This window comes from Saccostrea cucullata, unplaced genomic scaffold (genome assembly GCF_032062105.1).
Source record: "Saccostrea cucullata isolate Sc308-1 unplaced genomic scaffold, CSIRO_AGI_Scuc_v1 ctg492, whole genome shotgun sequence".
NCBI lineage: Eukaryota > Metazoa > Mollusca > Bivalvia > Ostreida > Ostreidae > Saccostrea > Saccostrea cuccullata.
Genome location: NW_026931306.1, coordinates 412,032 through 438,658, shown reverse-complemented (window position 1 = coordinate 438,658; position 26,627 = coordinate 412,032). Strand labels below are relative to the sequence as shown.

Here is a 26,627-nt window from a genome sequence, read left to right as displayed (position 1 = left end):
AGATCAACCAAATATGTAAATATCATTCTGAAGCAGGCCTGTGCTCTATAAATCTTATAGCAAAAATTGTTTAAATTTTGTCCATTTTGTCCTCTTTCTGAAAAATTTTAGAAAATCCGACTAGTCTGTGACGTCATAAAAACCTACTTTGAAACTATGGTATGCTTTGTTAATTTTCATGTCTTATACAATATATGCAATACATTTCAAATAATTTTCAAAACATGACTTTTGGGGGGGGAGGGGGGCAAAAATATACAATATACCACATATAGTCCTTTCCTGGTTATATCGCAATGTTTGTAAAATTATTTTTTGGATTCAAGTACACTGTACTATCTTTTCTTGTTCAAAATGAAAAGCCTTCAAAAGAAGATTTTCTTCTTTTTTAAAAATATTTTTTCTCTTTTTATCAAAACTGCAAGAGAATGAAGAAATAAGAATTAGTTATATCACCATACCCTCCAAGTCCCATTTTCAGGACTCAATTGTCCCGTCCAAACATTTCGGAAAAAGTCTTGACAAGCTGGATGGGAAATGAATTGTTTGTTGTCGGATTTCACGGCAATTTTAAGGCAGTTTGCTCCATCAAATTGTTCATGACACCGAATCAATAGAAAGTTTGTCTTCTTCTCGTCTGCTTCAAAACATTCATTTAAAATGCCCATCGCAAGATCTCCAAATTCCCTTAAAGATTAAAGAAACTAAATAAATACTATTTGAATCTAGCCGCTGAAATTTTACACCTACATGTATCATCTTGAATGAATCCAAAGTAATAAGTCCCTTAAAAGCTTTCGATTATACTCTGATAGAACATATTTTATTCGCAGTACTCGCATTTACATTGCTCCACAGTTACCCATCTGCTAATATATTATACAGTTTTAATATTACAGGGGTCTAGAATTACGCTTTCCCGTTGCCCGGGGTGAGTAAAAATCCGTACGGGAAAGTACGATCGTGGGTCATGCTCACCCGCTCGGGAAAGTAAAAATAAATGATAGTAGACACTTATTTTGTTGAAAGTTGTTCTTTTCACGAGTTTTGATTAAAAATTGATATGAATTTACTTCGCTAGTAAGTTTTGCGAAGCGGTATGAAGCGTTTCACGTCAAATTTACATTATCACTACCGGAAATACTTGTCTGGTGTATAAATGAATCAAAGTACTCAGAAGTACAGAGAGCCGGGCTCATTTACATAGTAGAATGGATTTCTTACATGAATCACGTTTATATTCTGATAAAAAAATTATATTAAAACTATCAATATAAATGATAAGACACTGACAGTGAGTTTTTCAATCCCAATACCACGGTCCGATTTTGTCAGAATCAGAATTAATCTGGTACCGCAGCTGAATGTAAACAAATAGGCCAGTCTGGTTCACTCTCCTGCTTTACCTCGTATGTGTAGAGAACTACGGTAACACTGATTATCAAAAATCCTTACGCTAATGAACTATTTTCTTTGACTTATGAAGTTTTCAAAGTCATTACTACTAATGTTTATTTTACATAGAAAAAACTTCGTTTTATTTTTGTTGCTTTATTTAGCGTTTGTATTATCTCAAAAGTGGTTGAGAGTAAGAACTATATTTTTGCACGTAACTTTAAAATGGCGACTATGGGGTCAACATCCTGCCTTGAACACGGATCACATAAGCCGGCAATTGCTCTTTGAGCAATAAGCCTGGCTAAAAATAGCATACATGTAGATCTTGGAAGTTCATGCAGTTGTTCATAGAGACGAATCTGTCGGTACGAAAGACTGAAAAGTATAAATCAAAGATCTTTTTTGGGTATTGAGTATTCGGTTTTTAAAGGACTTAAAATTCAGATAACACAGTTTTGGAATTTTAGATCACGATCATCTATTTTTGTCACAGAATTAAGCATTTTGTTTTACTTAGACATGATGACCACCTGGACTGCTACGCGATGACAGGTGCCCTTACTGAACAACTTAGAATAAACCCTGACATCACAACTGAATCGTGAAAAAACTACGATATGCTCAGAATTAATTTTGCAAACATACCAATTTAAAAATGTAATAACTTTGTTATAAACGAAGATATTTTGATTCCGTTTTCAGTTTTTGTCGTGATTTTACATGGACCAATAAAATACACAGAAATCTCAAATTCGATAAATTTTGCCATAAGGTCGATTTCTATCCGACGAGGCTCAAAATATTTCATGTGAATCACAAAACACTGATATTTCAGTTTATTGGATGATCATAAATAATTTAATGAGATGTATGCATGTATTTACAATAAAAGGAGGAATGAAGAAATCGGATTAGGAAAAATCGATCGTTTTGGAAGTAAATAAGTCATGTAGTACTGCAAAATGGAGAAATTATGGAGATTTATTGAGAGTAGGAGCATGCTGCCTGGAAAATATTCACTGGTTGAGAATTTGATAGCAAAAAATGAGTGAAAATACCTGTTGTGCTTCTCATGTATTACATGCGTAGTTATAATTTTTACTAGCCCGAATTTACTAATTTGTTAATTGCACATCTCTGACTACTTGTGGTTCTGTTGATTAAGTGCACTTTATTCATATCAATAATAGCAGTGACAGCCTGCTCTGAAACTTTACCGTCCCAATTTTCTCCCTCGTGTGTGTCAAATTATTAAAATAAGGGCGAACCCGATCTATTTCAAAGAGTTAACCAAACCCGATTATAAAAAACGTATCGAACCGAAAATCGAGATTGTGAATCAAACATTGAACCGAGCAATTATATCGAACAATATCGATATTTCGGTGAATTGTTTCAGCCCTAATATATCATTTGTTATAATTAATGCCTACAATGTAAGTCTCTAAGAGATGTATGTACAGAGTACGTCAAACATGATAAGGATGTAAAGATCATTGAAAGCTGTGTCAATCTGGTAATCAAGGTCACATGATTTTCTTGTACTTGAACAATTTATGATTGTTGAACAATATTTGACGAGCATATCATGCTGTGGCGGAGCACTTTATTGAATTATGCAGTCATTTGTTTTCAAATTGTTTAAAAGGCATATTTTGAATACTTTCAGGCCTAGCTATGATCATCAAACTTTGTTAGTTGATACATCTTTGGTTTTCAGAGAACATCAACCAAGTAGTAGGTAACATTTACCTACTTATGACATTTCTGGCTACTGGTATATTAAAGTATCTAAGGTTCTTATTGGCTTAGAATTAACAAACTTTGTCAGTTGATGCATCTTGAGTTTTTGGAGAATGTCGACCAAAAAGAAGGTCACGGTGACCTACTTTTGGCATTTGATGGCTATATTTAAGTATTTCAGGTACTTACTGGCGTACAATCATCAAATCTTGTCAGTTGATGCATCCTGGTTTTTCACAACGAACTACTTTTGACATTTTATGGCAATTAATAATTTAGTATCTTTAGTTCTTATTGGCCTAGAATTTTTAAACATTGTCAGTTGAGGCATCTTAGGTTTTCGTAGAATGTCGACAAAAAAGTAGGTCAAGATGACCGCTTTGTGACATTTCATGGCTATATTTAAGGATCTTGGGTACTTATTGGGTTAGAATCATCAAACTTTGTAAGAGGATACATCTTGGGTTTTCCGAGACTGTCGACCAAAGAAAGGTCATGGTGACCTACTTTTGAATATCTCAGGTACTTATTGGCTTAAAATTATCAATCTTTGATAATGCATCTTGAGTCCTCAGAAAATTTCGATCAAAAAGTAGGTAACTGTGACATACTTATGGTATTTTAAAGTTATATTGAAATATCTTTACTCCTAACTGGCTAAGAATCATCAACCTTTGTAAGTTGATGCATCTTGGATTTTAGGATTCTTAGAGTTAGAGGCTTCAAATAAAAGTGATAGTGTACAATTTATCAGAGGAGCGATTCAAGGCCCTTGGGCCTCTTGTTAGAATTAAAGGCCATAACTGATGAATCCCTTGGCCAATTATTGTCAAATTTGTCACAGGGTATCCTTGGCCCAAGGGCTACCAATTATACTAAAACTAGGGTTTGGACCCTTATATAAGGGGAGATAAGGCCATAATAAATAAATTGCTAGATTCTCATCCGAATTTTTTTAAAAATCGAGGCGGGCGGGCGGCTTTTATTTTATATTTTTTATTTTTTCAATTTTGCAGATTTTTTATTGACCTGGTAAATCGGTGTAATTTTATCTACAATACCCAAATAAAAGTCATAGTAAAGGTTTAATTATCTCTTACTTCACATCATCACCAATCTTTTTCAACCAATGACCCTTGATTAAAATATATACGCATGTATTACAGCAATTACCATCTTTTCAACTGTCGAAATCATGTCGAGTTTTGCGGGATTTAAAACGAAAGTAGAATGGTAGATGAATACCGATCCCGATCAGAATTAAGACGAAGAAAAACAGAAATAAAAAAATTGAGGCAGGGGTATAAAATCGGGGCGGGCGGGGATGAGAATCTAGGAATATTTTTATTATGGCCTAATTAGGAAAATAAAACCCAAAGTACTGGTTCTTAAAATATCTTCATCTCCAGAACCACAAGGCAGATTTTCACCATACTTACATACAAGGATCAAGATATGTTAAAGATTGAAATTTGCATTGGGAATTACCTTGGGGAAAGGACGTGGTCTCAAGGTCACTTCAAAGTGGACCAAAAATTTTCCTTTATAAGAACATTGATATTTTGTTTACTGTCAAGACTGGGACCATTAAATCTTGTAAATTGATGCATCTTAGAACTTTCTGATCACATCATGTTAACTTAAAAGTAGGTCATGGTGACCTACTTTTTGAATTTTGTGGGCATTTGTTAGCTCTTCTGAGCCAAAGGCTCAAAGATTTGTACGGTGTGGGTCGTGCGGTGTACGTTAACTTTTTAGAATATGGGCCATAACTCAAGAACCCCTTGGCCAATCATTGTAAAATTTGTCACTGTGTATCCCTGGCCCAAGGGCTACCATTTACACTAAAACTAGGGGTAAGATCCTAAAACAAGGGGAGATAATCAGAAAAATAAAACCAAAAGTACTGGTTGCTAAAAAATCTTATTCTCCAGAACCACCAGGCAGATTTTCACCAAACTTACAGACAAGGGTCAGGATATGTAGAAGATTAAAAATTGTTCAAGACATGACCCTGGGGCAAAGGGCATGGTCTCAAGGTCACTTCAAAATTGACCAAAATTTACACTTAATAAAAATGTTGTTATTTTGCTTACTATAAACACTAGGGTAATCAAATCTTGTAAGTTGATGCATCTTAAGACTTCACATCATGTTTACAGAAAAGTAGGTCATGGTGACCTACTTTTTAAATTTTACAGGCTGTCGTTTTCAATTTGATTTGGAGGCATATTTTGGACACTTTAAGGCCTATGATCATCAAATTTGTCTTTGATGTATCTTGGTTCCTCAAACAACGACAACTTAAAAGTAGGTCACTGTGACCTATTTTTAGCTCTTCTGAGCCAAAGGCTCAAAGAGCTAATACTATTTGTGCGGTGTGCGTAAACTTTTTAGAATATGGGCCATAACTCAAGAACCCCTTGGCCAATCAGTGTCAAATTTGTCACAGGGTATCCTTGGCCCAGGGACTACCATTTGTACTAAAATAAGGGTTGGGACCCTTAAACAAGGGGAAATAATCAGGAAAACAAAACCAAAAGTACCGGTTGCTAAAAAATTTTCTTCTCCAGAACCACCATGCAGATTTTCACCAAACTTACATACAAGGATCAGGATATGTCGAAGATTAAAATTTGCATGGGGAATTACCCTGGGGCAAAGAGCATGGTCTCAAGGTCACTTCAAAGTTGACTTAAATTTAGAATTAATAAAAACATTTATATTTTGCTTACTATAAGGATTAGGATCATCAAATCTTGTAAGTTGATGCATTTTAAGACTTCACATCATGTTAAATCAAAAGTAGGTCACGTTGACCTACTTTTTAAATTTTGCAGGCATTTGTTTTCAAGTTGAATTGAAGGCATATTTTAGACACTTTAAGGCCTATGATCATCAAACTTTGTCAGTTGATGCATCTTGGGTCCTTGAACAACATCAACTTAAAAGTAGGTCACCGTGACCTACTTTTAGAACTTTATGACTAATCCTTTTTAATACATTTAATCCCATTATTTCAGACACTGAGAGGTTTAGAATCATCAAATCTTGTAAGTTGATGCATTTTAAGACCTTAAAACATATTTATGAAAAAGTAGGTCACTGTAACCTACTTTTTAGCTCACCTGAGCCAAAGGCTCAAGTGAGCTTTTCTGATCAAAATTTGTCCGTTGTCTGTCGTTGTCGTTGTCGTCGTTGTCATCGTCGTTGTCGTTGTTATTGTTAACTTTTCACATTTTCATCTTCTTCTCAAGAACCACTGGGCCAGGAAAGATGAAACTCATGTGGAATCATCCTCAGGTTGTGTAGATTCAAGTTTGTTCAAATCATGACCCCAGGGGCTAGGTTGGGGCCAAAATGGCCGATCAAAGTTTTGCATAGGAATATATAGGAAAATTCTTTAAAAATCTTCTTCTCAAGAACCACTGGGCCAGGAAAGATGAAACTCATGTAGAATCATCCTCAGATAGTGTAGATTTAAGTTTATTCAAATCATGACCCCCGGGGCTAGGGTGGGGCCAAAATGACCGATCAAAGTTTTACATAGGAATATATAGGAAAATTCTTTAAAAATCTTCTTCTCAAGAACCACTGGGTCAGGAAAGATGAAACTGATGTGGAATCATCCTCAGGTAGTGTAGATTCAAATTTATTCAAATCATGACCCCCGGGGGTAGTGCGGGGCCAAAATGGCCGATCAAAGTTTTACATAGGAATATATAGGAAAATTCTTTAAAAATCTTCTTCTCAAGAACCACTGGGCCAGGAAAGATGAAACTCATGTAGAATCATCCTCAGGTAGTGTAAATTCAAGTTTGTTCAAATCATGACCCCCGGGGCTAGGGTGGGGCCAAAATGGCCGATCAAAGTTTTGCATAGGAATATATAGGAAAATTCTTTAAAAATCTTCTTCTCAAGAACCACTGGGCCAGGAAAGATGAAACTCATGTGGAATCATCCTCAGATAGTGTAAATTCAAGTTTGTTCAAATCATGACCCCCGGGGGTAGGGCGGGGCCAAAATGGCCGATCAAAGTTTTACATAGGAATATATAGGAAAATTCTTTAAAAATCTTCTTCTCAAGAACCACTGGGCCAAGAAAGATGAAACTCATGTGGAATCATCCTCAGGTAGTGTAGATTCAAGTTTATTCAAATCATGACCCCCAGGAGTAGGGTGGGGCCAAAATGACTGATCAAAGTTTTACACAGGAATTTATAGGAAAATTCTTTAAAAAAATCTTCTTCTCAAGAACCACTGGGCCAGGAAAGATGAAACTCATGTGAAATTATCCTCAGGTAGTGTAGATTAAAGGTTGTTCAAATCATGACCCCTGGGGGTAGAGTGGGGCCAAAATGGCCGATCAAAGTTTTACATAGGAATATATAGGGAAACCTTTTAAAATCCTCTTTTCAAGTGCTTCAAATGAAATTCATGCTTAGTGATATTTATATGGAATCATCCTCAGGTAGTGTAGATTCTAGTTTGTTCAAACCATGACCCCCTGGGGGGTTAAAATTCAAGCCCCCCCCCCCCCCAACTCAGTAAACTTTCAGTTCTGATATGATATGTGCTTTCTCCTAGCAAATTGCTCAGGTGAGCGATGTGGCCCCTGGGCCTCTTGTTAAATATTGTGGGCATTTGTTTTCAAATTGAATTGAAGGCATATTTTAGACACATTAAGGCCTATGATCATCAAACTTTGTCAGTTGATGCAACTTGGATCCTTGAACAACGTCAACTTAAAAGTAGGTCACTGTGTCCTACCCAAACCGGAAGTAGTCGGAAAACGCGTATTTTTGCCATTCTTGACAAGTTTTTTGGTAACACATGTCTCTGGGAGCATTAAAATGAATTTTCCATCCGTCGTCGTCACTTTTGAACTTTATGACTTATCCTTTTTAAAACATTTAATCCCATTATTTCAGACACTGAGAGGTTTAGAATCATCAAATCTTGTAAGTTGATGCATCTTGGGACCTTAAAATATATTCATGAAAAAGTAGGTCACTGTGACCTACTTTTTGAATTTTGCATGCATTTGTTTTCAAATGCGTTTAAAAAGCATATTTTGATTACCTTCAGACCTAAAATCATCAATCTTATTCAGTAGATGCATCTTGGGACTTCAAAAAACGTTGACTAAAATGTAGGTCACGATGACCTACTTTGGACATTTTATGGCTATATTTAATTATCTTAGGTATTTATTGGCTTGAATCATCAAACTTTGTGAGTTGATGCATCTTGGGTTTTCGGAGAGTGACGACCAAAAAGTAGGTCACGGTGACCTACTTTTGACATTTTTATGGCTTTATTTATGTATCTCCTGTACTTATTGACTTTGAGTCATCAAATTTGTCAGTTGATGCATCTTGGGTTTTTGGAGAATGATGTCCAAAAAGTACGTCACGGTGACCTACTTTTGACATTTTACGGCTTTATTTAAGTATCTTTGGTATTTCTTGGTTTAGAATCATCAAACTTTGTGTTAGTTGATGCGTCTTGGGATTTTAAAGAATGTCTACCAAAGAGTACATCTTGGTGACCTACTTTTGAATATCTCAGGTACTTATTGGCTTAGAATCATCAAACTTTGTCAGTTGATGTATATTGGGTTTTCAAAGTATGTTGACCAAAAAGTAGGTCACGATGACCTACTTTTGAAATATCATGGCTTTATTTAAGTATCTTGTATTTATTGGTTTATAATCATCAAACTTTGTTAGTTGATGCATCTTGGGTTTTCAGAGAATGTTGACTAAAAAGTAGGTCATAGTGACCTACTTTTGAATATCTCAGGTTCTTATTTGCTTAGAATCATCAATTTTTGTGAGTTGATGTATCTTGGGTTTTCAAAAATTGTCTACTAAAAATTAGGTCACAGTGACCTACTTTTGACATTATATGGCTATATTTAAATATCTTAAGTACTTATTGTCTTAGAATCTTCAAACTTTGTCAGTTGATGCATTTTGGGTTTTCGAAGAATGTAGACAGAAAAGTAGGTCACAGTGACCTACTTTTAAATATATCAAATACTTTTTGGCTTAGAATCTTCAATTTTCGTTTATCAATGCATCTTGAGTCCTCAGAAAACTTCAGTCTTAAAGTAGGTCACTGTGACCTACCTATTTTTTTTTTAGTATAGCTTTATTAAAATATCTTCAGTCCTAATTGGCTAAGAATCATCAACCTTTGTCAGTTGATGCAAGTTGGGTCTTAGGATACTTAGGGTTAGAGGCTTCAAATAGAAGTGATAGATTGTACAATTTATCAGAAGAGCGATTCAATGCCCTTGGGCCTCTTGTTTGAATTTTATGATTAATTTTTTCTAAAACATTTAATCCCAATATTTCAGACACTGAGAGGTTTAGAATCACCATATCTTGTAGGTTGATGCATCTTGGGGCCTTAAAACATATTAATGAAAAAGCAGGTCACTGTGACCTACTTTTTGAGATTTGCGGGCATTTGTATTCAAATTGTTTAATAGGTATATTTTGAATACTTTCAGATCTATGATCATCAAACTTTGTCAGTTGATGCATTTTAGGTCTTCGGAAAATGTCGACCATAAAGTAGGTCACGGTGACCTACTTTTGACATTTTATGGCTATATTTAAGTATCTTTGGTACTGATTGGCTTAGAATCATCAAACTTTGTCAGTTGATGCATCTTGGGTCTTCTGACAATTTCAACCAAAAAGTAGGTCACTGTGACCTACTTTTTGAGATTTGCAGGCATTTGTTTTCAAATTGTTGAAAAGGTATATTCACAGTGACCTACTTTTGAGATTTTATTGCTATATTTAATTATCATAGGTACTTATTGGCTTAGAATCATCAAATTTTGTCAGTTGATGCAACTTGGGTTTTGGTACAATTTCAACTAAAAAGTAGGTCACTGTGACCAAGTTTTGAATTTTATGGATAAATTTAATTATCCCCAGAATTTATTGGCCTAGAATTGTTCAACTTTGTCAGATGAGCATCTTGGGTTTTCAGAGGATGTCGACCAAAAAGTAGGTCACCTTACCAACTTTTAATTATCTAAGGTTCTTATTGACTTAGAATCATCAAATTTTGTCAGTTGATGCAACTTTGGTTTTCGGACAATTTTGACCAAAAAGTAGGTCACTGTGACCAAGTTTTGAATTTTATGGATATATTTTATTATCCCTGGTACTTATTGGCCTAGAATTATTAACCTTTGTCAATGTATAGTTAAAACTTCTTTGAATTGTTTTTCTGCTTATTTTTCTCCAACTTGCCTGTTCAATGCCTCCGTAGTTTCACACTGTTGTTAAACCGGGGGCATAAATAACACGTAAATACGTTATTATTTTACAGCTATAATTCGGGAAATACCCAAGTTCAAAGAATAATAATTCTGATTTCAGAACAACTTGGACACATTCCTTATATATTTTATTCAATCATTATTTACCAGTGGACGACAATTACTTCGATGTCTGCCATTTTTATTTTTCTTCTTTAGGGATTTGCTAAAACACGCAAATGACCATTGACTGGCAACAATTTTTTTCACTCATTTTACATTTAAATAAATATAAGACAGTCACAATAAAACAAAAAATATTTAATATACTATTTCAATTTATTGCTAGTTATAAATGGTAAACACACTTGAGTTGTGATCGTGAAAAATTTACTTATTTTAAATTTTGATACGGTTGCGGTTTAACTTTTAGTACATGATCGCGACTTCTTAACTTCACATGATGGCTACCGCATGATATTAGTAGATAATACGTTGAGGAATTATTTACTAGATGTAGCAATGTTTTTTTCCTTTGTCATCAACAAATATTTAATGGAATTTATTTTGTAAGAAAGGTATAGAATAAATATTTTATTGTTTACCAGAGCATTAATTTTTTGCATAAAATAATCAAAAAAGTTACGAAAGTGGCACAAATTTGCTTTGAAATTGACGTAAATTTTACTGATTTAGGGGCATTTTTTGTAAACTTGAGCCTTAAACAGGTCAAATTCTGTATATTGGGTGACCCCAGCGGTTCTGAGGAAAAAAGTATCGACCTATATTCCATAAATTACGGTATATGTAATTATCTTAGGTACTTATTGGCCTAGAATTATTAAACTTTGTCAGTTGATGCAACTTGGGTTTTCAGAGAATGTCGACCAAAAAGTAGGTTACCATGACCTACTTTTAATTATCTCAGGTACTTATTGGCTTAGAATCCTCAAACTTTGTCAGATGAGGCATCTTGGGTTTTCGGAGAATGTCAACCAAAAATGAGGTTACCCTGACCTACTTTTAATTATCTCAGGTAGTTATTGGGTTTGAATCATTAAACTTTGTCAGTTGATGCATCTCGTGTCTAGGAAAATGTCAACCAAAAAATATGTCATGGTGACCTACTTTTGACATTTTTTGGCTATATTTAAGTATCTCTTGGGTACTTATTGGCTAAGAATCATCAAACTTTGTCAGTTGATGCATCTTGGGTTTTCGGACAATTTCGACCAAACAGTAGGTCACTGTGACCAAGTATTGAATTTTATGGATATATTTAATTATCCCGAGTACTCATTGGCCTAGAATTGTCAAACTTCGTCAGTTGATGCATCTTGGGTTTTCGGAGAATGTTGACCATAAAATAGATCACAGTGACCTACTTTTGAATATCTCAGGTGACCTACTTTTGACATTTTTTGGCTATATTTAAGTATCTCTTAGGTACTTATTGGCTAAGAATCATCAAACTGTGTCAGTTGATGCATCTTGGATCTCCAGAAAAGTTGATGCATCTTCGGTCTCCAAAAAGTAGGTCGGTGTGAGCTACTTTTGAGATTTTATTGCTATATTTTATTACCTGAGGTACTTATTGGCTTTAGAATCATCAAACTTTGTAAGCTGATGCAGCTTGGGTTTTCAGGGAATGTCGACCAAAAAGTAGGTTACCAAGACCTACTTTTAATTATCTCAGGTACTTATTGGCTTAGAATCATCAAACTTTGTCAGTTGATGCATCTTGGGTCTTAGGAAAATGTTAACCAAAAAGTAGGTCACGGTGACCTACATTAGACATTTTATGGCTATATTTAATTATCTTAAGTTCTTATTGGCTTAGAATTTGTCAGTTGATGCATCTTGGGTTTTTGGAGAATGTTGACCATAAAGTAGATCACAATGACCTACTTTTGAATACTGTAGACGAACTTTTTTCCACGGGGTCATAATTCCGCGGAATCTCAATTTCTGTTTAATCCACGGGTAGAAAATTACGCGGATTTCTTAGACTGTCACTATATGCCATACATTTATATTAAGTACGCTAGGACATATTTCCGCGGAAAGTTTGTGTTCGCGTACATAGCGTAAATTAATACCACGCGGAAAAAAGTACTTCTACAGTATCTCAGGTACTTACTGGCTTACAATCATTAATCTTTGTCAATTAATGCGTCTTGAGTCCTCAGAAAATTTCAAATCAAAATGTAGGTCACCGTGACCTACTGATGGTATTTTATAGCTATATAGAAATATCTTCAGTCCTAACTGGCTAAAAATCAAACTTTGTCAGTTCATGCATCTTGGGATACTTAGAGTTACTGGCTTCAAATAGAAGTGATAGATTGTACGATTTATCAGAAGAGGGATTCAAGGCCCTTGGGCCTCTTGTTTTCAAAATTCATATTTTGGACACTTTAAAGCTTATGATCATCAAACTTTGTCACAAACAATGTCAACTTAAAAGTAGGTCACTGTGATCTACTTTTTGTTTGAATTTCATGGCTTATCTTTTCTATAACATTCAATACTATTATTTCAGAAACAGAGAGCTTTAGAATCATGAAATCTTGTAAGTTGATGCATCTAGGGGCCTTAACCCTTTAACGGCCAGAGATTTTGCATTTTTTCTACATAACTGCCTAAAAAAGTTCAAATAGAATTTTAGACATTTTCTAGTCACTTTTACATAGAGCAACCTATATATTTTCTGGAAGGTAAGATCCTAAAGTATTTAAATATGCAAAGTAATTTGACGTCACGGTTGCCATGGCAACGATTGAGACCCATAGTTGCAGAAATATGTGCTTTTCCCCCTTTATTCGTCCCTGAAATACAAACAATTTTACAAATAATGTTTTCAAACCAGAGGATTTGGTGTTACTATTAAAACAAAGCATGCATTCAATTAGTTTTTAGTTTTACTGGTCAATTTTATTTAAGTGAAAGAGTCTATATAATTACACTATGTCAGTACCTCATCCGTTCGACATCTGCTTTACAACTGTCTGATTGTCGTAAGCAATTTTTGAATCGCTCTCCCTCCAACTGTTTAACTTCAATAAAATTTGGTACACATGTGGAGCATACAAAGATGCACATTTTTCTTTATTATTTAGTATTTTTATTTCAAGAAACAGTGTGCGTTGCCATTGTTACAAAAAATAGCAATTTTGAGAAGGGGGCTTCCTAACAAATCATGGGTATTATATATTTATTTACTATCAGTAGAGTGTTATCAATGAATAAAATTACCTGCCTAGTTCCAGCGATCTGCATATAAGAATTCACAATACCCTGTTATGTACTCGAACATACAATATCATCAGTATATGTTAAGTGTTATATGACGGCCATGGGGAGAGTATGACAAAGAACTATGCACACTAACTCTCGATTCCAGCCTACATTTTACATAAACATCTTCTATTCAATATAAATGACATTATGCCATTACTTTTTTTAATCACAAACAGGAATTAAAAGTGAATGAATTATAATATTAATACCAGTGTCGAATTTTAATTGCTCTTAACTACAACTCTTTGTATAAGGGTGAAGGGGGTGGGGTGGGGTTATAAGATATATATCCACTGTAATTAAGTTTGAACATCAAATTTTCATTTGTCATGCATTTTTTCAGTTTTCACTTTACTTCATTAATGTAATATTTTTGTTGTATCTGTAAACATACCCCCAGCTGTTTGTCTACGTTTACAACGATCAACGTAGTACCTGAGCTAGTATTAAACGTAGCCAAAAAGAAATTACAGCTGATTTTAATCTGCTTGATCAATATAGTTATATGTACCTGGGAGTATGTAATTGCAATCGGTAGCGTATGCATAAAGCAAATTTTAAAATATTTACATTGGGATTAAAATAAAAAGACTTACAGTAATAATACGAGTTTACATGACTTTGGAAACTTTTTTGGTCTCACTATTATGCAAGCATGAATTTAAATTTAAATTTAGTCCATTCTACTTTTCCCTATGAAGGTTTTACCAAGTACTGCACATGTCTTCCATTACATGGTTAATACTCACCTATGATCCCCTTCCCAAATCAATTATCAATACAAATGCAAAATGAACACCAACTAGCTGTGACATGTAGCATTTACAATAAATATTCCAACCAGGGCAAGTAACTGTTACTGTTTGATCCCCTTTAAATCCATTACCCAGAGTAATCCTTTATCTCTATTTACTCAGAGACGTGAAGCAATATGTGTCTGTGTGGAAAGGGGGGGGGGGGGGTTACCGATGAGTAAAAAAGGAAAAGAAAATTAGGCATGGAATGTAAACTAAAATGGAGGTGGCAAATGGAGCAGCCTTTGAAAATGTCCTTACTAAAGAAATCCTAAAATGAATATTTCGCGTGTAAACCTTCTTAAGAAAAACTGAGTGCATCACTTTGCGTCCAGTTTGAGTCACAATCTTGATCATGTTATCTTTATCTGTTTAATTGCTTAATCTACTGATGAGCCCGCATGGGGTGACAGCGCACTATAGATTAAAGTTTGAGTTTTTCATTTTTTTGATTTCGTTTCATGCATTGTTATACAGTTAATTCTCGATAAACCACCACCTTTTGTAATTTAGAAATCATGGCGGTATAACGAATTTGGCGATGAATTGAATTTCCCATCGTTTAGGAAACCAGAAGTAGAGTTACCGTTCTTAGAAATACAATTTAGTGTTTCTATTCTCATTATTACATGTACATGTACATATTAAAACATATTTCTAAGTTTTAAAATACTTCAAGTAATTTTTTATGTACAATTTCGCTAAAACAAAATGTGCAGTTATGAAATAAAGACAAGCACATGTGGATGCATGTAAATCTGCACGACTGATATTGAAAAAAAAATACTGGGTCGATCGTCGTGATATATTGCCGATAATATGTAAAATGAATTCTTGAATAAATTCATTGTTTAAGGCATCATTGTTAATAAAATGTTCACAATTTATACCGTATAATTATTTTTTAAGCAAATTTTGCATTGTTTAAAACAGAGATCATCAAAATAATATCGTTATCTTGTTCTTAAACAACGACCGCCTTCGTGGCAAAGCCGTCACTAAATGATTTTTATTAAACAGAAAACAAAATTATCATAACAGTTCATGTTAAAATCATTGTTTATTTAATTCTTATTTAATTATTTAATTGCATGTACCTTGCCTGGCTTTGCATGCTTTACAACAGGGATAGCGTCAACCAATTAGCCACGCTTCACTGACCACATGCACCTGTGGCGGTATATTGAGATAATTGACACTTAAAAATGGATGTTTGTTGTGAAAACAGGGTGGTGGATGGCGGTATGCGAATTTGGCGTTATAAAGAGAATTTTATATAGCAGGAAAAACGTTCTTGGCAAATCATGGCGGTATAGCAAAAATGGCGATGAATCGAATGGCGAGAATTCGAGAATTGACTGTAGATCTTCAATATTTTTAGGTGGTAATATCAGTGCAGGCTTATGCAAAGAAAAAACTTCCAAACTTTTTTTTCAGGGACCTAAGGTAAAATACATGCACTGGGAACAAAATGTTTAGATGACAAACACTTTTCTAGTGCAAACTTGGTGTCTTTCTAATCACGGCCAAAATCCTCTTTCAATCTGGAGCCTACAGGCGGACTCTAGACCATGACTTTAGTGTTGATTATCAGGCATTCAAAATGAACGCGTATATATAGTTCATAGGTGGCATATATTAGACTTGCATGCAAATGTATTTTCTAAGACTTGGTACTTGTATAAATATATTCATAATACATGTAGATGTCAGTGAACGTTAAAAAAAAGAATATTGCAATACAATTTGAACCTGCGTTGTAAAAAGAATGGTTATTGGGGGGGGGGGGGTCCTTCTCATTATGGTTTACACAGACAAACAAGTTTCTTGCAATTCAGTGACAGCATCTCTGTCTGTGTCTGAAAAAACACAATTTTACTTCCATTTTTTATTCAAAGTCGCAATAGAAAAAACGGAATCGGAATCGCTAAACAAATTTACATATCGTAGGCGTCGGAACTGGGGATGGGGGGCTAGGGCCTCTTTTTTGCAAAGATAGCCATAATATAGACAATTAACATTGGAGTGTAGTTTTAGAAAGAAATTGTACTGAGAGAAGTTCGATATTAACCCTCCCCCCCCCGAAATAGGATTTTCGTGAAGGGCGAAGGACAATTTTTTTTTTCGCTTTTCAAGTTTTTGGTAACTTGAATATTTTTTTCTCCTTTACTTTGCCCCCTTCCACTTTCAATTTGCTTCCGACGCCAATGCATATACTTCCATTGTATGTCCCACTTCGCAACCCGACCTTGCATGTAATTCCAAGTCATTCTACGATAAATGGACGAATTCATTCATTGATTTCATTGATTTGGGGGAAAAATTGTCCACAACTCTTGCATCGATTACTTTTTAAAAACAATTTTAATATTCCAAGGTTTTTTAGGTAATGTTACGGAATTAATGCATGATCCAGTCCCATTATTTTTTTTAAAGAAAGCTTAATATGAACAATTGTTTGTTTCTGATGTCTAGTATAGACACAAATTTATGATTTATGAAGTCTCGCATATCCAAAATAAAGTTAAAATTTCGGTAAAAATATCATAACGAAGTTAAGGTTACGGAAGTTAATTCTCCAACTTTTATGATAAAAGTTAAAATTCTCTGCAATAGTTAAAATCAAAGCTTGTTTTAGGATATAAAACAAAAGTATGAAGAAGAATTTCGCTCCCCAAAGAATGAAAAAAATATATCTGTGTCATGCAAAATCCTTCCTGATACCATTTCGGAAGTAAATGTTTTTCTCCAATTCAATCTGTTATATCTAAAAAGGCATTGTCTTAGAAATAAATAGCTGACTCGCAACTAGTATTAATGATATAAGTTTTTTTTTGGTAAATTTCAGTTCTTTTTGAAACCTGCAAATAATCTGTCCGTGAAATTTAGAGCAAACTCAGTACTGAAGTTAATTGATTTTTAGCGAAATGCTTTGATTACTTATGAAAGAAGGTCCATGAGTTTCTTTTTCGAGAAGTGGTTTGATTTCATTTTTTTAATTCAAGATAAAAAAAACAGACTTATTTAACATTCATCGCAATCTGTTAGGAACGCTTTTACGGCTGAGAATCCCATCTTGAAATTTGTAAATAAATGAAGCGACATAAAGATTTGCAGTGTTGAATACGTTTTCAACATTAGGCCTTCATGATGTTCATATCAACTTTAACTACATATATATCGGTAAATATTTTAAAAAAAAAAAAAAAAAAAAAAAAAAAAAAAAAAAAAAAAAACATGCGTGTATGTTATATCTTAGAGCTGAATTCGATCTTAAAATTTATAGTTAAGATATTATAACGGCAAATCTGTAAGTGACATGAAAAAAATATATTAATTGTCCATGCTTGTTTTTGTAGAATGACTGTTCCATTCTATGTCTCTCCCTGTGTATATACAACCATGGTAACAGAAAGGGAAATAATTCAAACAAAATTAAGTTTCCCGATTTTTAAAAATTAAATATCATAGTGTATATTCATTATTTTATTTTCATGTTCCTATACATTCATTTTATATTAGATAAAAATAAGGGTAAGAAAAATAATCGCGTCAGTTAAATGCTTTTTGTGCGTTAGCAAAAATATATCTTTCATCGAAATTTTGACTCCTAATATGTTTCGTCGTTGTGACAGCTTTTCCTTTCAAAGTACATTTAAAATACTAGCTTAAGGACTCGAAAAAAAGATTTATAAGCTTGTATATATTTTTTAACTTTTAATGACAAATCCGAAAAGTATGAAAATGGTAACGACAATACCTGATTACTTGATTAATTATTCCTACTACATGTAGGAATGACACAAAATTCGACAGGGATTTCTGAAACAGTGGGTGCGCGATATTGGGGCGTTGGGTCAAGAACTATCACTTATGTTCTAAAGCTAATGAAAATTCCCTTTATTACATGTTTATGGCTCAAAACGTTTCGTATATTAACTCTTTTTTATAAATAATTCCTTTCAAAAATAAATCTGTTCCTTATATTAGAAGAATCGATTTATTTTACACCGAGCTTATGAATGATTTCATTGTGTACACGTAAAACGTTACATGACGTCATAGTGCATTTCTTTTTCTTACTCAAAAAAGTTCCAATATTCAACAGCAAATATTTCTGTAACGGATACTCGTACCTTTCAATGTCCAATAGAGAAAATGTAGGGAAAATTACCCGCTTTTAGGATATGGCATTCATTTTTTTTTATCGTGTGCTGTAAGTGAGATATACAGCCTACAGAAGCTAGCACAAAATCACTCATTTATGCGTAATTATACTAACTTCCCGCAATTATATTCAATGTTCAATTCAAGTTTACAATAATTTCTTAACATCGCAGAGAAAAACTGATAATAGAAAACTTGTTGTGTTAGTTCTCTAGTTTCAGAAAATATCAACTGTTTTGTTGTATCACGATTACTTACAAAACGCAAACAGTTAAATCACTGTGATGCTGAAAGTGCGTCAAAAGGCGCACTTGGCCATTAAGGGGTTAAGGCAGATCTCTACACCTATGAAATATAATTGATTTTTGTTCCATGGATTTTTTTTTTGTAATGATAGGCTCAATATCCGATAAAATAGGGCTCCAAAGTATTTCACTTTATTTTTTGGAAATATTAAAATATTTTATTTATTTTCTTAAAAACCCTACATTCTATTTTTTTTAAAAGCCTAGTGCTTTAAATTTCTATTCAAGTTTAATGTAATAAAATATTGATGTAATAACCAACAAAGATATAAATAAAATCTACATAATTTTTATTATTTATTAAAATAGGCAAAAGAAAAACTAAAATAGAATTTTCTTGAGAATAGCTGTTTGCATTTCCTCCAATATCTGAAAATATATAAAATATCAAAGGGTTAAAACAATACCAAAAACAAGAATTGAACAAAATTGAAAAACTTACAAAAATGTTAAACATCACAATGAAGTGAAGATCGAGTCCGAAGATCTTAATTAGAAACAGTAGAATCACTATTAGTACGGCGGCATAGGGAACCTATTGTGCATTTTGTGATAAAAGCACCATTTTTGGCACAAATATAGACATTCACAATATAAATAAATCTGAATATTGGGCCATCGCAGAATCCCGCCCTCGCGGCCATGGCAGCCATTTTATAAAATGGCCTCTAGAAATTACATTTATGGTTGATATTTCCTAACTTCTTTCACAGATTTCACCTACTATCATGGTTTAAGATAATAAAAACACTATATGAATTACTATTTTAAAAAAAATGTTTTGTGCTTTTAATGAAATATATGCATATGACATCACTTTCTAACATAAAAAGCTGTACTATGCCACTATGTCGTAAGATGAGAAAAAGGTAAGTATATTCCAAACATTCCTTCACCTTTTTAAAACTAAAATCTAACGCGAAATTCTTTGAATTTGCTAAAATTTTGATCGAAGGAAGATCTGTTGACTATTCATACAATGATATAAACCATCTAAAGTCTTTAAATCACTTTTTTCGCCAGAACTTTATTTACGCGTAATTACGCGAGACAGTTTGCTCGGGAAACGTATGATTTTATTGAACAATAACCACAATTCGTGAAAATTGTGTTTTGCTTGTCAAGAGTCAATGCCTATCTTGCAAAAATAAGGTGTGCCGAAAATTTAGTGATCTACATTTACAGTATATAGTTTGTCATTTGAGGCTCGGGCTACATATCCTTTTTGAAAACTCTACAAGCATAGAAGCAAATCGTAGAATACATCCTCCAAAGAATGAAACCCCGAAGAATGGAGAGGAGCTTGATACTGGTACTTATGTTAAAAGAAATCTTTGAGGTTCGTTGTTTTATTTGAAGGACAATCTAGAGAGGATATTTTTATCACATCTCAGTGATGGCAAACCCTTCTATCCGGTTACTCAATGGATTTTATGTTTTAGAGGTGTTAGAGATGAATAGAAATAAGTCTGAACCGAATAAAGACTTTCTCTCACTAAATATTTTAAAGTTATCTTTCCGATTCTCTCCACACTTTCCACAGAATACCAATAGTCTGCAAGCTCAATAAAATTCGAAATAAGAGGTCATACATGTAGCTCTATTTTTCACAGTCAGGATTGCTAGTCGTTGATCAAAAAGGAGATCAAACACCTGTAACAAACAAACTAGGTGGACTTGGAATAAGATATTGAAGACATTCTTTTTCTGTTGGGCCATCTTGAAACTCCTGTATTTAATCTCTGGTCCAGCTACTTTCCATAAGAGAAGAGCTGATGAGACTCTTTGTCATTCTTGATATGTACATTCATAAGAGTTTGAATCAGATCGATGAGAAGTACATATATGCACTCTCTTGATATCCATTTCTTCATTGCTTACTTTGGGGTGTTCTAATGTTTCGCTTAGACGTAAAAATAGACAACAGATTGCAAGTTCTGTAAGAGCTGAAAGTGATCAAAGCTGTAGACTTTTCTGAAGGTCAATGCATACGTAATCAATCTGAAATACCCATTGGAATGCTACTAATTTGGATCAGTCAGAAAACACAAAATTTTGGAGCTGTCAGCAAACAAGAACCTCTAAAAACATCAGAGTTTGGATCAACTACTAAAGGGAAGTAAGCATCCCCTGTTGATCGGTCATGTAGCTGTGTGCTCCTTGTCTTGATGGGTAAACGCAAATATCCGTAGACAACTCAGTGAAATAATGGTATACGTGGTATACACAAGGCAGAGACGATATGCTGTTGAACTTATTTCGAATAACAATCACAGAATATGTGTAAGAAAAGTATATCTGTTCAAATAATCGTTATATTTATTTTTGAAAGGTGACTGGATGAACTTGCTGCATGATCTGTCCAAAATTTGTTATTAAAAACCTGAATTTACGCAAGTTGGAAATGTTTCCATTCAAGCAAAATAAAAAAAACATATTCAAAGTCTTACATAGGAATATATGAAAGTTGAATACAACAAATTCTAGAATATGTTTTTTTTATTCATAGGATGTTAGCATATCTTTATATAAACCAAGCTCTGTGTTCCTTAGAAAAAAAGTGTTAGTTTTTTTCCTAGATATTCATACCACTTTGTAGCCCCCTCTACCACCAGGCGCCATGATTTTTAAGAAGTGTTTATTGCTATGTTATCTCTCCTTAAACAGAGGAAGCGTTACTAGAGTAAAACGATCTTCACTCAATCCAATGCTTCAGTTTACTTGGACCAGAAATTTTACAAAATACTAGTATAAAAGAATTGAAATTTTAACGATGACAAACTCTAAGACAGTTAAAGTACAAAATGGCTTGCTTGCACGGGTGAGCTTAAAAGTTATGTGCACACATACAGAAGTATTTAAAAACTTTTTAATCCAGTAGTTACTATAGTTTTACGGAAGTATGGAAGGATATGGACATAACGAACAGTATTCAATCTCAAAGTCCATAAAACAATACAAAATTAAAGAAGAGCAAACACGGACCCCGAAACATCAGAGGTGGGATCAGGTGCCATGGTGGAGTGAGCATCTCCTGCCGATCGGTCACACCCGCCGTGTGCTCCTTGTCATGATCAGGAAATAACGGAAAAAAATCCGTCGTCAATTCAGTGTATAAATAATGGACTAACAATTGGTATGAAAAAATGTTTTTAATTGTGGCGTATGACAGCCATTTTGAAAAATGGCTGCCAAAATTGTTTATGATTGACCAATGAAGTGGCCCAATATCCAAAAATGTTTGTAATTTATTACTCTACCGATAAACTTAATCTGACACTTTTATCACAAAATGCACAATCAATTGAAAATGTTCAGCTATGCCGCTTGACTATATGGTCTTCCGTAAAGACGGAAGACCTTAATAGAAAACAGAACAAAAACAATAAAGTCTTCTGAAGGAGTTAAGTTGGAAGACCTAAACTATAAGGTCTTCCATGAAATTGAATTAAACTAAAAAACAACCACGTATTTAAAAAATCAACAAATTGTTTTCTTTAACATATATAAGTCCTAACAAGTAAGTTTCAATTTTCCGAATACTCCTTCTGTACGTTAAACATATATATGAAGTTGCATCAGAATGCTTTAAAAAATCTTGACGATATGAAAGGGACAGTATTAAATGTTATTTTTCAATGCATATATATTTGAATCTGATGCATGGATATAAATTATATATATACTATTTTAAAATTCTGAAAATCCTAAGCTTTTTAAAATGTTTTGAACGGAAAATATGTGAAACACTGCATTTTTTTGGCCGATACCATATCTTGTTCTTTTAATGTATGTCATTTTCCTGATGTCATATCAAACATATGATGTCATGACTTATGAAAATATTCAGTGCTTTGAAGTTTGCAGATATCCCCATGTTTTGGAACATTATTATATATTTCTTCATCAAAGTTTGATTATGGGGGCAAATATTAGTCATTACCGCATAAAGGTCTTTGTTCAAATTATGACCACCTGAGGATTAAGGGTGGGGCCACAATCAGAGATCAAAGTTTTACATTGTAATAAAAAGCAAAAATCTTCTCGAGAACTGCAAAGCTGCTGTGATTGGACATATATGCATCCTCAGGTAGTGTAGTATGAAGGGGTGGGGTGGGGGGGGGGGGGGGGGTCACAATAGAAAATCCAAGTTTTACATTAAACTACTAGTCTATATATGTACTGAGACAAAATGTATTTTTTCCCCAGGTCACACAAACTCTCAACTGGCTTGTAAGAATGACCACAGAATTGGAAACCAATATTGTTGCTGTAGAGAGAGTGAAAGAATACTCAGAGATTCCAACAGAGGTAATTTTGACACTGATCTGCATGTCACATACAGAGCAATAAATCTAAAACTTTTCCATGTTGCCTATGCGCTGCTTGTATGATTACAGCGCTTCTATTACGCTCTTCTTATGACTTCAAAGTCCTGTTAACCACGATCCCACTATGCTTGTTTTGAATATGTTCAAAATAAGCATGGCGAGAGCCTAGAGCTCTCCGATCATGAAGACCATACTGCGATCATACTACACTTTTCTCCTGCGATTTGTCATGATCGGCCAAGTTTTCGGCCACGCTTTGATCGTAGTAGAAGCGGGGTCTGAGTGTGAATGGGGGGGGGGGGGGGGGGGTAAAGGGTGCACTAGAATTTTAAACATTTTGCTGTCATGTAAAGAAGTGGACTGGTAGTTTTGTGTGTTTCTGCATTACAAAATATATTTGTATGTAATACATGTATGTAAAACAGTTGTAAATTATGGGCAACCAGCAATCACGGCTGGCAAGCCCTTGGGGAATAGTTCCTGTTAAGGGTTTGATAAAACAGCTATCCCACTCACAGCCAGTGGATAAGTGCATATTATACAAATACTACAATAGACTTTTTACACAAACTATGATATAAGATGAGTAATACTAAGAGGGCCGTTCAAAAATTACATGGACTTGCTGCACAGAAAAAAATATTTGACGACATAATCGGGCAAAATGTCACACATAATATAAAAGAATCTTTACTTATATGAAAATTTCACATCAAAATGTTGAAAATTGGTGTCAATTCTGAGTGATTTTTCAAGACATATAATTTAAGTCACAGAGCAGCAAAATCTTCGACGTCACGGGCATTATAAAAAATATGTGATTGAGCTTTCATTTTCTCAACATTTTTCCAAGAGTTCCCGTACAGTTTGAGTTACCTTATCTACTCAACATCCAAACACCATTTCTTGTCAAGCTTAAAATTTAGTAAACTAGTAAAGAATATATTCTTTTTTGTTTTAAAACCAAAAACTGCAGGTATTTATGAGATATAGTGTGATATTGGTGACTCTCAATCACGTTCTTTACAGTCTGGGTAAAGTTTTCGTCGAATATCTTCTTCCCGTTCTCCCGTATAACCTTTTTACAGAGGTCTAATGGTCTAAAATTTCAATTTGCTATTTGAAGACGAATGTCACCAATACACTTAGAGTTTACTACATGTTTTATCATGCATATTTTGGATCTATGTAAGCGATATCTCGAGCATTACACATAATTTAACAAAAGTGTGGTGTGCCGTCAATTCAGGAGAAGTCATTTTCACAGTCGTTTTCACGGGAATTGCATCAGAGAAAAATCACTATATTTCTGTTAGTACTTAAAATACCATGTCAGAAATCTAAATTAATAATAACAGAACAATTTAAAGATCCTGTGACGTCACTTCTGGCCAAACCGGAAGTAGTCAGAAAATGCATATTTTTGCCATTCTTGACACGTTTTTGGGAAATATTTATCACTGGAAGTATAAAACTTAATTTTCCGTACGTTGATGTCACTTCCGGTCGAACAGGAAGTAACAAAAATTGCTTACTTTTGCAATTATCAACATAGATTTTGAAGATTGAAATCATTAGAAACGTCATTTTTCTTTTTTTTTTTAAATAAAAGTTACTTCCGGTCAAACAGGACGGAATACCTATTCGTTGCTTTGCAATGAGCTCAGCTCTAGTTCTTATTATTCTTTTTTTTTTTCCTTTTCCTAGACACCAACTTTGAGGCCTCATATTTCACTCATTTCTCAATGGATTTTGCTCAAATTTTCAGAGTTTATAGACGTTACTAAACTCTATCAGAATTTTGTCTAACATTCCAAAAATTCACTTCCGGTTTTGAGTTATTTCCCTTTATAGGCTTTCATTTCCAGACAAAGGTTCGGAGATGGCAAAAGCTGGAGCAGAAATTTTACCGATTTTACAGAATAGAAGGACTGAAGTTGTGCATAGCGGTTTTTGTTTTTCGATTTCTCTATTCAAAATGGTGCTATATAGGGGTCAAAAATTAGAACGCCTAAAAGAGCAAAAATTTGCACATATTTTGCTTTTTATCTTCTTCTAAACTAAAAATATTTTGTGAAAACATATAAAACAAAATTTGTGCAGAATTACAAGATCTCTTAAATGATGTCTCGAAAAAAGGGCTGACCCCTAAATTAAGGGATCTAGAGGGGCCAAAATTTTTTTCCAGATATCTCAAAAAGTATTGAGAATTTGTAATATGTCCAAGAAGCAAAGTTGTTCAAAATGTCAAGCTTAATCTATTGAAATCGTCAAAATGCGTCCGGCGACGTCACTTCTGGTCAAATTGGAAGTCGTCAGAAAATGCATATTTTTGCCGTTCTTGACAAGTTTTTGGGTAACATATGTCACTGGAAGCATAAAACTTAATTTTCCGTCCATCGACATCACTTCCAAAAATAGCTTATTTTTTAAGGTTTTGATGCAAAATTGAAATTATAAAGTGACTGGAGACGACTTAGCTCATTGTTTTCTTTTGTTGACGTCACTTCCGTCAAAACAGGATGGAAGACCTACTCTTTGCTGTGCAACGAGCTTTGCTCTAGTTTTGTTTATTATTCTTAACTGTATGTTTTAGCAAATCATTCTCAGGTAATGTAGATTCTGTATGTTTTGGCAAAAAAAAATTTGTAACAATCTCTGAATTTTCATTAAAATAAATTTATATATTTTTTAGGCACCAAAGGAAATTGCAGAGACAAAGCCCTATCCTTCATGGCCACAAAAAGGAGAAATAGTGTTTGAAAGTTATGGTTTGCGATACAGAGAGGGTTTAGATTTGGTCTTGAAAGATATAACTTGTAAAATACAGCCAGCTGAGAAGGTATTGCGGGTAGAAATGTGAATATTTGTAACAGAAAGCATTGACTGTTCATTTTAAGACCACCTATGATCACAAAACTTTAACAGTTGATGCATCTTGGTCCTTGAAAAACTAAGCTGAAAAGAAGATCACATACTTTCAAAATTCTTTGGCTGCATTTAAATATTTGGGGTACTATTAAGCTTAGTATTATCAAACTTTCTCAGTTAATGCATTTTGGGTCTCCAGAATATGTTGACTGAAAAGTAGGATGTCATGACATACTTTTCAATTTTAATGGTTATAATTAAATATTCCATGTACTAATTGGCTAAGAGTCTGAAAGTAGGTCACCATGACAAACTTTTAGAAATTTAATTGTTATACTAGAATTTTAATATTTCAGGTTCTACCGTAATTTCGGGATTATAGGTCGATGGGGTATATAGGTCGAAAGGCTCATTTTCAGCCTAAATTTTTTAA

The 26,627-nt window shown here is 33.9% G+C and overlaps 1 protein-coding gene across 2 annotated transcripts in view; it reads left to right on the top strand.

The window, feature by feature from the left end:
- LOC134232133 (multidrug resistance-associated protein 1-like) overlaps positions 1-26,627 on the top strand; it is a 100,191-nt gene that overhangs the window by 10,430 nt on the left and 63,134 nt on the right. For both annotated transcript variants that reach the window (XM_062714087.1, XM_062714086.1), the window contains exons 2-3: positions 23,202-23,303; positions 26,019-26,165. In XM_062714087.1, coding sequence (XP_062570071.1) covers positions 23,202-23,303; positions 26,019-26,165 — 249 coding nt within the window. The remainder of the gene's footprint in view (positions 1-23,201; positions 23,304-26,018; positions 26,166-26,627) is intronic.